The 12503-nt window shown below is 37.9% G+C and overlaps 4 protein-coding genes and 2 long non-coding RNA genes across 7 annotated transcripts; 3 read left to right on the top strand and 3 right to left on the bottom strand.

The window, feature by feature from the left end:
* Positions 1-44: 44 nt before the first annotated feature.
* Positions 45-1677, top strand: LOC103854107 (zinc finger HIT domain-containing protein 3). 2 transcript variants are annotated; one of them, XM_009131021.3, is made up of 8 exons: positions 45-286; positions 369-400; positions 574-615; positions 716-790; positions 938-1030; positions 1111-1199; positions 1282-1332; positions 1431-1677. In XM_009131021.3, exons 1-8 carry the CDS (start codon positions 204-206, stop codon positions 1467-1469), a joined length of 504 nt encoding a protein of 167 aa, XP_009129269.1. In that variant the 5' UTR covers positions 45-203; the 3' UTR covers positions 1470-1677. The 2 variants fall into 2 exon arrangements, with proteins under 2 accessions (XP_009129269.1, XP_009129271.1); XM_009131023.3 differs by having other exon boundaries at positions 719-790.
* LOC103854095 (putative transcription factor bHLH056) lies at positions 1486-3924 on the bottom strand. The gene is made up of 7 exons (XM_009131011.3): positions 3780-3924; positions 2929-3703; positions 2765-2842; positions 2613-2678; positions 2475-2540; positions 1980-2312; positions 1486-1880 (listed from the first exon to the last, which is right to left on the bottom strand). Coding segments are annotated over exons 1-7 (1527 nt in total). The 5' UTR covers positions 3782-3924; the 3' UTR covers positions 1486-1673.
* Positions 3632-5984, top strand: LOC117132084. Its single transcript, XR_004455573.1, has 2 exons — positions 3632-3716; positions 3798-5984. It is a non-coding gene; the product is annotated as an uncharacterized LOC117132084 (long non-coding RNA).
* On the bottom strand, positions 4232-9096 carry LOC103855208 (putative transcription factor bHLH056). Its single transcript, XM_033285585.1, has 5 exons — positions 8882-9096; positions 7845-7910; positions 5997-6323; positions 5826-5904; positions 4232-5732 (listed from the first exon to the last, which is right to left on the bottom strand). Exons 1-5 carry the CDS (start codon positions 8918-8920, stop codon positions 5728-5730), a joined length of 516 nt encoding a protein of 171 aa, XP_033141476.1. The 5' UTR covers positions 8921-9096; the 3' UTR covers positions 4232-5727.
* LOC117132081 lies at positions 8808-10220 on the top strand. The gene is made up of 3 exons (XR_004455572.1): positions 8808-9265; positions 9364-9509; positions 9672-10220. It is a non-coding gene; the product is annotated as an uncharacterized LOC117132081 (long non-coding RNA).
* Positions 10221-10519: 299 nt separating this feature from the next.
* LOC117132419 (transcription factor bHLH23-like) lies at positions 10520-12136 on the bottom strand. The gene is made up of 3 exons (XM_033286432.1): positions 11660-12136; positions 10652-11533; positions 10520-10601 (listed from the first exon to the last, which is right to left on the bottom strand). Coding segments are annotated over exons 1-3 (966 nt in total). The 5' UTR covers positions 11662-12136.
* Between the last annotated feature and the right edge of the window lie 367 nt (positions 12137-12503).

Raw genomic sequence — 12503 nt, forward strand, 5'->3', positions numbered from 1 at the left:
AAATAAATAAGAAAAAAGATAGTATGGGCCAATAATTAAACTTATGGGCCAATAATTAAACTCTAGGCCCATTAGGCTTTCTCTCTCTCTCTCTCTCCGTCTGTTTCAAGAGGTAACAAACTAACAACGCATTACCCTCTTGAGAGGGGTTTTCTCTATACCCTGAGTCGCGTCGCTTGCTGAGGTAACAGACAGACAGAGAGATGTGTCCTCGAGCTGCTCCGACATGCGAAATCTGCGAGAAAGTTGTATCCAAGTACAAGTGTCCCTCTTGCCTTGTTCCTTAGTAAGTCTTTCTTCTCTTTCATCTAGCTGTCGCTTTTATTTTTGGCATTGTCATTGATATTACTTCGTTCTGTGTCCTGCAGCTGTTCCTTGGGTTGTTTCAAGAAGCACAAAGGCAAGTTATTTTTTAACTCTCACCTAAAAAGTGTTTTGTCTTTTGTAATTGTGAATTGGATTAGTGTCTCTTGATTGTGCTCCCAAGAGAAGTAATCTGTTTTGCCTCATTGAAGTTACTTTAGGTTTAAGTTGACGTAGGTTACTAACTATGTAATCTGACTTATGATGCAGAGACTCCATGTGCTAAACCTTCTTCAACCGAGGAGAAGCCAGGTTACTGCATCTACTCATTGTTATTGTCTCTTGGTTTATTTATCGATTTGCTCAGTTGTTTAGTGTCAATCATGGTTTGAGTCTTGATCTTGTTTTGTAGCAGCTTCTCCAGCAAAGGATGTCTCGGTAGTGGAAAACAAAGATGTGGTAGTAAAGACAGATCACAAGGCTAGTGGTATGGTTCTTCCAACTTAAGTCTCTTTTAGATATTTGTGCTGCGCTTTAAAACCTCTAAAGCAGTTAGAGATGCTAGCTAGCATCTAGCATCAGACAAGGAACATTTGAACTTTGGTTTGAGTCACATTACCTGTGTGTTTTGTAGCTTCATCTGCAGCAAAGGAAGTTCCAGTGGCTAGACCGATAATTGTGGAGGAAGAAAAGTATGTCGTAGAGAAGACACAGCTCGAGGCCATCGGTAATGTTCTCCCAAGAAAAGTATGAATGAATCCGTGTCTTCTTCATAAACCATTTCTTAATTTTAGAAACTTTTTGCAGCTTCTTGTAGTGAAATCAGAGAAGCTCTAAAGGATAAAGCCCTTCAGAAACTCATCTCCAGTATCGATAGTTCCCCCAACCCTTTACTGGTTACGCCCTTCCACATCTTCATGTTTCATTAAAGATGAAATCTTTTACTGGTATTGACGAAACTATATGTGGATGTATCAGGAACTGGATGAAGCCATGGGAGTAGAAGCTTTCCGCGTACTCACAGAAAAGGTACACTTTCTGAAGCCTTTTTTATCCATTTTTTTTTCAAGAACATGCAAAGAGTAAATGACCAGCATCTGCTAAGTTTCTGACCTTGTTAATTTCAGATTCTATCGAACATATCCAAGAGTAGTGACAAGCAATGATCATTGTCGCAGTGTGCAAACAAAAGTTCTAGTAGCATTCTTGATTATTGTTTTCGTTACAAAAGTTTGTAGTTGCAGGAGAGAAATATTCATTGGCCTAAAACAAAAAAACAACGCAAACGCCTACATCTCTTCTCCGACTTATCTAACCTCTTTGTATAAACTGACTATATTATTTTACATGTTATCTTTCTGGTTGCATCTTCAACTTTGAGCATTTGCTTGGATAGCTGATTCTTTTTTTTTTAACCTGCAACAACGCGATGGAAATGGATCTGCCAAAATCGTGAACATTAACTCATCTCGCAAGAAATGTCTCTGCCCCCTTCCCCGCTTACCTATTGGTTTGTTGTCCTGATCTTCAGGTTCCTTGCTACTACTTGCCTGGCTGAAACTCACCTGAGACTGATTCTATAAAAAAAAAAAAACATTTGAAAACTCACCTACCTGTGAGTATCAAATTGTGTAGGAACAGATGAAAAAGGACAATGGATAATGGGAAAGAACTACCTGCAACTGAGTAGGATGAGGAGGTTGTTGCATTTGTTGGAGACCAACAAACTGGCTATAAGGATTCATGTAACCCGGAAACTGAGGCTGGTTCGGGTCAGGCTGCTGAGCTGGTAAATGGACGCTGGATGGGTCAAAGCCTTGAACGTTTGTAAAAGGATATCTTTGTGGTGGATACGGTGGACCTAGACCTACCATATGAACCTGCCTAGGTAAAGCCATGCCAGGGAAAGGTATAAATGGAGGCCGGTTCATACCCATTGCCGAGGGGGCAATGAAACGTTGCATGTTTGGAGCATACATCATAGGCATCATACCTCCCGTCGACATCATCTGCATTTTGGTATTCAGGGATTAGTTGAAATCAAAATGATAATAACCCTTCCACGAAGATGAATCTGCTGCAGACGTAATAGGGAACCAAAATCCATGGACGCTTGAGATCTATTACCAAGAAAAAGAAGCACAACTTTGTTTTTTTTTTTGAGGACATGCCTGTATTTGCAGCTGTAGCGACTTGACGTACTCGATAGCATCTTCTAGCATTGAAGCTTTATCAGTCTGTTTGAAGAAGAGAAACTCTTATAAGGAATCATCAACCTTACCTTGAGTCAAGATATGTACAAGACCAACCTTGTTACAGCGAGGAATGAGTTCTTGGAGAGCCTTGAGCTTCTCGTTGATCTTTTCTCTCCTTCTCTGTTACAAAAAAAAAAAAAGAATGAAACAGGAGAGGCATTACATTTGTTGCTTGAAAGTCAAGAAAGGATAATGTGAAGAAGAACCCTTTCGGAGATGTTATGCATTTCCGCAGCGCGTGACCTCTTCCTAGAAGTTGAACCACGAGCCTCTTCGCCAGTTTCCTGTAACGCCAAAAAAAAGAAGAGTTGACTTATCAAAACTGCGCGCGTCCAAGTGACTAACATGCGCTTCCAAGCTTTGACTTTACCTCGGTATCGTCAACGGCTTCTTCTCTCTCTTTTCTCTTCCTCTCATCCGCAGCTTCCGTCTCCGTCGCTGGTTGTATCTGAACCTGCTCTGTATCCGTCGAAGAAGAAGACGGTCCGGCGATCTCGCAAACCGTCTCAACCACCTTCCGAGTGAGACTGGGGACTGCAAAAGTCTGCGCCACTCCGCCAGTGAACGTCGGTGGTGTCAGACAGGACTCGGGTGCAGAAGAAGTCGGAGTCGCGCTTGATCCCACCTGCGTTGAATCTTTAACCCACTGTGCACCTGCTGCTGCTGCTTCAACTCTACCGCCTGTATGTACGTTCCCTCTTAGCCTCGAGAAGTTGAAGAAGCTCTCCGCCCTTCTCCCGGCGATGAACTGACCCATCGGTCTCTCCGCTGCCGTCGGAGTGAACATAATAAAACTAGCTGGCGGTGGCGGTGGCGGTGGCTGTGGTGGTGGACGAGGTGTGAGAGAGACGGAGCCCTGGGGCTGAGTAAATGGGGTTGAGACGAGGCCGGAGTAGAAAAGATGATAGTTTAACTCATCTTCGCCTGGAGGAGGATGATGGTTAAGCCAAGACGCCAAAATATTCTCATCAGACGGTTGACTGTGGGGAAGCGGAAGCGGAAGGGGAGCACTTTCTTCTCCACCGCCGCCGCCGCTGCCACTTCCACTGCCTCGTAGAACAGGAGGAGGAGAGGGTCTCTGTGCCTGGCTGCTTCGAACAAGATGGCCGCTCTTCCATAAGAGCTCCACGATATCATCTTCACCCCTAACCAAAAACGGTAACTTACTTTAAAAGGAAAAAGTATTTACCAAGTCAAGAGACAATGAACACAAGAACTTACATGATGGATTGGTCTCAGGGGGGAGATTGAGTTTCAAGGAGGAGGAAGAAGAAGTAGAAGTAGTAGAAAATGAAGAAGAATCATCGTCAAATCCCAAGTCGGTAACAGAGTTGATTCATATCTTTAGACATAAAATGACACCAAACCTCTGAGAGTACTCCTATTGGAAATTTGAGAAGTTGAATCACCATATATATATATATAGTATTTTAAATATTGTTAAAAGAGTTTGACATGAAAAACATTTTTTTTTTGTAGTAGCTGATTCTCTTCTGGTTTAGCCATAAACCCCCAAGAAACTACCCAAAGAACAAAAAGTGAACTGTTGAAACCTGAGATATTTTTGTTTATATATTTTGGAACATAGTGTGCATTTGGGTCTCATTACACTCATCTTTTGAATTTTATTTTTGCTTCTACGCCTTTCTTTCAGTTCTTTCTCTTATTTTGTCTGAATGCTTACTCCGAATTTTGTGCTTTACACAAATAATAAGCTCCCTATCTTTTCTGCCCGCGAAAAGTGAGCGTCTTTGTGCGTGCTACCAAGTTTGCGATACTTACATGACCTCATCACTTTACAAGTGGGTCTTTTGTCTCTCTCTTTTGATGGGTCCACATTGAGCATAGAATAATAGTATTTACATATGAAAACAACATGCTAGTGGTATTTTCTAAATCATTTTAGATTACCACAACATCCCTGAGAAGAATCTGGAGGATGAGATCGAGAATCTGGCGGTGAATCTGTAGGTATATTCTCTCAAAAATGAGTTTCTTGTATCAACTGTAGTAAATATCTTACACAAACTAGTTTTCCAAGTATCTAAAGAGTCAGCCATAAGAAGTTACCGACATGTGGCAACCCGCGATTGGTTCACTTTTTATTTTTTTTTAAATCAGAAGAAAAAAACTAAAAAAAAAACCTGAATAGGATATATAGAACAAAGATGCTCTAATGCTATTAGAACATTTTCAATGGAAGTATTTGAAGAGTACCCCTAACATTGAAAAAATGAAGAAAGTATAAAAGTATGAAAGAGAATATAAGAGAGTTCTCAAAAATAACCTATGATATACCATAAAACACTTATTTCTAGTTATTTTTCAGCACTAAAATTAAATCATAAGTTATATAACTTATATTAAACTAGTATTATAAATTTGCTAAAATCCATTTTAAGATATTATCTCAACAAGGTTGTTCTTACATAACTAGAATGGTTGGATAGACTAAAACATCTGAATTTTAATTCATAACTATTATATAATATATATAGATCTCAAATTCCCCTTCAAATTGGAAGATAATAAAGATATAAGTATTTAGTTTGGGTAACATCATTTGAAAAAGACATCATCTAAATATTATAACAAAGACATCTACACAAATTTATCCGTTGTGGGTATCTGATTCACGCGTAGAATCTTTACTTGTATATCATCCTTTATAAAGCGACAATGCGATTCCACATGTTTCCTTCCTCTTATGAAACACATGATTATCTGCAATGTAAAAACATATACCCATAGTTACTAACACATCTTTAATTCACTTCAGCTCATTCAGTACAACAACCATAGCTCTATATTGAACTCGTAAATTTCAAATTATATCGAGCATTTCCAGGAGTAATGACAAGCAATGACCGTAGTTGCAGCATGCAAACATAAGTTCCAGAAGTACTCTTGATTATTGTTTTCGTTACAAAGTTTTAGTTGCAGGGGAGAAATGTTCATTGTCTTTATAGAAAAAACAAGACCGTTTTGGTGAACATATATATCTCTTCTCTTACTCACCTTATCTGTCTATATTAGCCTCAAGATTCCATGTACTGACATTTACAGAAACAGAAAAAGAGGGCCTACTTTAACCTTGACTAAAATTTACATGCTATGTCTCTGGTTATATTTTCAACATTGTGGATTTGCTTGGAGAACCGACCCTTTATTAACCTGCAACAACACGATGGAGATGTATCTGTCAAATCATGAGCATTAACTCATCTCGCTAGAAATGCCTCAGGACATTCCCTGATTCTTACTAACCTTTTGGTTTGTTATCCTGATCTTCAGGTTCCTTACTACTACTTGCCTGGCTGAAACTCAGCTGTGATGATGATTGATTCTGTAGACACATTTTAAAACACCATCTTGTGAGCTATGGACCATTTGTAAGGAACAGAGGAATAAGCACAATGGATAATGGGAAACAATCACCTGCAAGTGAGGAGGAGGAGGTTGTTGCATTTGTTGGAGACCAACAAACTGGCTATAAGGATTCAAGCAACCCGGGAACTGAGGCTGGTTCTGGACCGGGTCAGGCTGTTGGACTCTGGATGGGTCAAAGCCTTGAATGATTGGAAAAGGATATCGCGGTGGTGGATACGGTGGACCTAGACCTTCCATATGAGCCGGCCTAGGTAAAGCCATGCGAGGGAAAGGTATAAATGGAGGCCGGTTCACACCCATCATTCCCATTGCCGAGGAGGGCATGAAACGTTGCATATTTGGTGTATACATCATCGGCATTCCTGTAGACATCATCTGCATTTTTGATTCATGGGATTAGTTGAAATCTTGGTCATGATCCTTGTTCATAATGATGTAAACGTCTGGCGCAAATATGACATGCAAGAAACAGGGTAAAACAAAAAGCGACCAGCTATCAAAGTCCATCCATCTAAACGAAGTACCATTGTTTCCAAGTAGAGACATTATATATTTTGCTCATCTCTTCCATAGAACTCTTATAACCCTTCCACGAAGAAGAATATTCTGCAGACATTTAAGAACCAAAATCCATGGTCGCTGGAAACGGTGGTTGATTAACAAAGAAAAAAAAAACTCTAAAACTCCTAAACCCTCCTCTATGGTTCTGCATGAGATCTATGACGACCAATGACGAGGAAAAAAATATTTTTTCGAAGAGCATCTCCAAAAGATACTCTATAACTTTAAATATGATTTTTTTTGCTCTGCAAAAATAAACTTCAAGTTTCAAATTTGAAGTTTTGAGGAGTGAAACTCTATATTTGAAGTTTCACTACTCAAAACTTCAAATTTGAAGTTTTATATTTGTATTTGCATTTTGGTCCTTACAATTTACACAACACATTTAGGATTCATAAATATTTTCTTGTTTATTGTTTTAATCCTTTAAAAAATTATATCTCATAAATATTTTAAATTTTGTTTACAGAATTTAAGTTTTACACATAAAATTAAATAAAATTTTAAAATAAGATTTAAAATATTTTAAACTAGATTTAGACAACAATAATATACAAAAGAAACTTTACAAAAAAGCTTTTAAAATTACATGAAGACATAACTATTGCAAATTTAAATATTACAGCAACACTAATAGTCAGGTAAGTTTGATCCAGAACCTTCAAAGTTTTCAAATATTGTCCAATTTTGTTTTGTGTAACTGAAGATGGTTGTTATTATTGTTTTTGATGTCTTTTTCGTATAATTCTTTCTTGTTCGTATCAAATATATTCACGAGTATTAATATCATTGATAAAAAATATTCTTTTAGCAATATTTTATGTTTCTCTTTTACTTTCTTGTTTTGATCTAATGTATTTACAAGTATTAATATCACCCGATTTCAACAACTTTTAGCTTGTAATCTACACTGTAAAAATGAGGAGAGCCATTTTTACTTCGAAATGTACTAGTAGTTCATATATGCATTACAAAAATTATTTTATAGAATAATATGGTATTTTGTTTGAAGTTTAATATTAATTAAGTTATTTTATTTAAAATTTTATATTTTAATATAATATTTTATTAATTAATATTATTGTAATATGTTTTATATGTGCTAGTTGTTTACAATTTTTTTATGAATTCAAATTAGTTATGCTTTTTTATGAATTCAAATTAGTTATGACAAATATAAGGACCATATTATAAAATACAAATAGTTTTGAAATTGAGTTTTTTTGCTTTTGGAGAAGAACACCTTTAAACTTCAAATATAGAGTTTTGTAAACTTTAAAACAGAGTTTCTTTTAGGAGATATTTTTAATACACAAGTCTTTTTTAAAGACATACCTGTATTTGCATTTGTAGCGACTTCACGTACTGGATAGCATCTTCCAGCATTGAAGCTTTATCAGTCTGTTTAAAGACAGAAACTCTTATCAGCATCTCCAATGTATTATTTCATTTTTATTCCTAAATGGTGAAACACCAAAATAGAGTAAGATTTTACTCTAATGTATTATTTCATTTTTTGCTCTAAAAATAATATATTTTATTATAATTGTTAGTAATATCTTATACTTATAAAAGTTTATAAATTAACTCCAACTATTTTATGATTACAAAAATTCCTTAAATACAATTTATTTGAATTAAATATTTATTATTAAAAATACAAGAAATCATAAAAATAAAATAAAAACAATATTTATAAATTGGTTCAATAATGACATTAGAATATTTTTCTCACAAATGATCAACTAATGCATTTTGTAATGAAAAATAAGCTTCTTTATCTTTGATATTCCTAAATTGAGCAAGAAAATTTTGAAATCGAACGTTTTCAACTTTTGCAATTTCGATATCTAGAAGTGGAGTTTCTCTTCCAAGTTTAATTGGTGCATCGAATTCACGTTCATCCTCAATTATTGTGCTATGTAAAATTATACATGTATTCATGATGTCATGTAACACATTTTTTCCAAAACCGAACAGGTCATTTCACAATAGCAACTGTAGATCCTTTTATGTTATTTTATTTTATACATTTTTTAATTATACTATGTATTTTTATGTAAAATTATTAAATAATGGAATATCTTGTTTATTTATGTTATTGTATTATTTTAAAATATTATTTAAGTAAGAAACCAAAACATTCAAGATTTAAAGGACAGTTTCATAAATAGAAAAAGTTCAACCCAAAATCAAGTAATGGTAAGATTACTTCATACTCTATTTTGGGACTGAAAATAGAATGGGGTTGAAAAAGATTTTTTTTTTTTTTTGAACTGAAGGTTGAAAAAGATTTGAGTTCAAAATGATGTTTGTAGTAGAATATGGAATATGGTTGTATATGCCCTGAGAAAGATATGTACAAGACTAACCTTGTTGCAGCGAGGAATGAGTTCTTGGAGGGCCTTCATCTTCTCGTTGATCTTTTCTCTCCGTCTCTGTTACAAAAAAAAAAAAAGAAAAAAAAAGAATACTACATTGTTAGTGAATAAGAAACACAAGAGAGCCCCAGTGTTGAAACTCAAAGAGAGGATAAATAATATGAAGAACCCTTTCGGAGATGTTAGAGCATCATTATCGGGGTCTTTTAAGCCCGTCTCTTAGTGTTTTCAGAATTAAAAAAAAAAAAAAAATAGCAATTATCTCAAACTACGTCTCTTAATCAAGCAAAAGAAGAGACGGTCTCTTCTTGCTCTCTCTATCGCGAAGAAGGAAGAAAGAAGAAGAAGCCATGGCAGGAGTAGGACTTTTCCGGTGTAATCTCTTCATCTCCTTTCCTCTGCGATCCAGGATAAGAAAGTTTTGGCCTTTTTTGTTTGGGAGATGTGATTTTTTTGTTTGTTTGTTTGTGTAGAGAAGGAGAATTTGTGTTTGTATGGACATCCGAGTGAGTTGTGGGAAGTGAACGAAACCCTAATTCTTCCTCTGGATTCAATTCGATTTCTTCGTAATCTGCCATGGATGCTCAACGAGCTCTGTTTGACGAACTTATGGGCGCAGGTGAGTTGTTTTTCAAATAGCAATCAATCTAGTAGATTTCGTGTTTGAATACTCCACTATATTGATTTGATTTCGTGACTTTTCCGAATCTGAATCGTTTCTTGTTAGATTGGAATCTCAATCAGTCTGAGTTTTGGTGTTTTTTGGCTTTGGTTATTTCAGAGATGTTGGAACAGAGGAGGAGGCTCTGTTGAAAAATGTGGAGAGAATGGAGTCGGACATAGTAGCGGGATGCTTTTGCAACGCGGCGCAGGTGATTGGAATGAAGTGTTTGGTGACGGCAGTGGAAGTGAGAGAAGCTGCGATGCATCTGGGGAGAACAGAGAAGATACTTGAGATTGTGGACAGGAGATGCATGCCTGCTTTATCTCATCACGAAGTGGCGAAGATTGATGAGTGGACAGAAGTTGGTGCGTTATACTCTCCTATTACTTTTCTTAATTCGAATTGATTTCTTCTCTAGACTGCCTTGTTTCAGCTCCATGTCTGTGGTAAGGCAGTTGAATCAGTTTCAAGTTTATTGAATGCTTGAACTTGTGTTTACAAAGTGAATGGTAACCGAATGTAGTACCTACGGCAACATATGATTCGCACGTTCAGCCTAGCAACGAGATAAAATTAAATTTGAACTTGAATTGCCATAACTGAACAAAACGCTTTGTAAGACCTTATTCACATTTGTTAAATCATTTCATTATATTACACCTTTGATATCATCACGTTCAAAGCTACACTTCATATCGTTTCTTGTTTTTGAATACATTCAAAACTTGTATGTTTTTGTAAGTACTAGTATTCATATGCGTTACAAAACTTGTATAAATGAAACTAGTATTACTTAAGAAAAAGTTTAAATTTAATTCAAAACTTGTATGTTTTTTTTTTAAGAACCTTTAGATAGGAGACTTGCAATGGAGCATGTAAATTTTCGGGTCTCTTAATCCAGTTTCTTAATTCACTTTTACAATTAAAAAATATTTAAAAAAAAATAAGAGACCCATTTAGTGTCTCTAGGATAATGATGCTCTTATGCATTTCTGCAGCTCTTGACCTCTTCCTAGATGTTGACCCACGAGCTTCTTCACCAGTTTCCTGTACGCCACGAGACCCAAAAAAAAAAAAAACAGTTGACTTATTAAAACCTTTGAGACTTGCTAAACTGCACGCGCAAGTGACTAACATGCGCACTCGGTGCTCTCTGACTCACCTCGGTATCGTCAACGGGTTCTTCTCTCTCTTTTCTCTTCCTCTCTTCGGCAGCTTCCGTCTCCGTCGCTTGTTGCATCTGAACCTGCTTTGTTTCGACCTTTGAGACCACAAAAGAAGATGGTCCGGTGATCTCGCAAACCATCTCAACCGCTCTGGGAACTGCAAAAGTCTGCGCGACTCCGCCAGTGACCATCGCTGGTGTCAGACATGACTCCGTCGTCGCCGAAGACAACGGTGTCGCGCTTGATCCCACCTGCGTCAAATCTCTAACCACCACCGGAACCCACGGTGCAGCTGCTACTTCGACTCCACCGCTTGTATGTAGGTCCCCTCTTAGCCTCGAGAAGTTGAAGAAGTTCTCCGCCCTTCTCTCGGCTATAACCTGACCCATCGGTCTCTCCGCCGGCGTTGGAGTGTAAATAGCACTACCTGCTGCTGCTGCTGGCGGTGGTTGTAACGGTAGTAGCTGTGTGAGAGAGACGGAGCCCTGCGGCTGAGTAAATGGGGTGGTGACTAGACCTGAGTAGAAAAGTTGGGAGCTGAACTCATCTTCTTCGCGGGGAGGATGATGGTGAAGCCAAGACGCCATTTCGTCTTCACGGATGAAAAGATTCTGATCAGACGGTTGCTGGAGAGTGTAGAGAGGCGGAGGCGGTGGTGGAAGCGGAGCACTTTCTTCTCCACCGCCACCGCCGCTGCCACTTCCACTGCCTCGTAGAACAGGAGGAGGAGGAGGAAGAGAGGGTCTCTGTGCCTGGCTGCTTCGAACAAGATGGCCGCTCTTCCATAAGAGCTCCACGATATCATCTTCACCCCTAACCAAAAAAGCACAACTTACATTAAAAGGGTAAGAAGAGATACAGTTAAAGAAAAAATAGAGAAGAAGAGATGATAAAAACAATAACTTACTTTTTACCACAAAAAAAAACACAAGAACTTACATAATGGACTGTTCTTGGGGTAGACAGGTTCAAGGAGGAGGAAGAAGTAGAATTAGTAGAATGTGAAGAAGAGTCATCGTCAAATCCCAAGTCTGAAACATAGTTGATTCATATCTTAGAGATATATAGAGACACCTTAACCTAGCTCTGAGAGTAGCCCAAAAACTGATATTGGAAATTTGTGAACTTGTATCTATGTACCACCATATATATATATAGTATTTTAAATATTCCTAAAAGAGTTTTGACAAAATAAACTTAAGTGGCAATCGTTGAGAGAGAGAGAGAGAGTTTCTTCCAGGCACGATTTTCGAGATAGGGTTTGAAAATACCGGCTTTCCTCTTTGGTCAACGATAAGAGGTTTCCACTCACCAAGTCTCAACTCAACCACCTGGTTTTAACTAAAAGAAGTAAAGTTTTTCAAATCTCAAACCGCCCTTTGGAAAATCTTGTTTCCGGGGAACTCCCTCTCCGGTTAACCACCGGAGACCAGCTCGTCGACGCTCCCCTCTGAACTCCTACTTCACGTAAGCGGCTTCCTAGAGTCGACGGTACTCCTCTAGGCCGCTCACCTCCACCGCTCTCGCCCCTACTTCGGACCAGCTCACACACTCCCTCAACTCAAAGACACAAGAACTGCTTCCTGACGTACTTAGCACGCAACTTTATCACTGCCCTGAAGTTTGCACACACAGATCTCGGTACCGCCTGCTCTCACGAACCACCCAACTAGCTCGCTCACCCATAGACAGTATGGCTCGTAGGTTTACAACAGAAGAGAAGGGCAAGAGTGTCGCCATCTCACAGACGTTGCAAGGGTATAGACGCATTAGAGCCCCCGAG

The sequence above is a fragment of the Brassica rapa genome, chromosome A01 (assembly GCF_000309985.2).
Source record: "Brassica rapa cultivar Chiifu-401-42 chromosome A01, CAAS_Brap_v3.01, whole genome shotgun sequence".
In the NCBI taxonomy this organism is placed as follows: domain Eukaryota; kingdom Viridiplantae; phylum Streptophyta; class Magnoliopsida; order Brassicales; family Brassicaceae; genus Brassica; species Brassica rapa.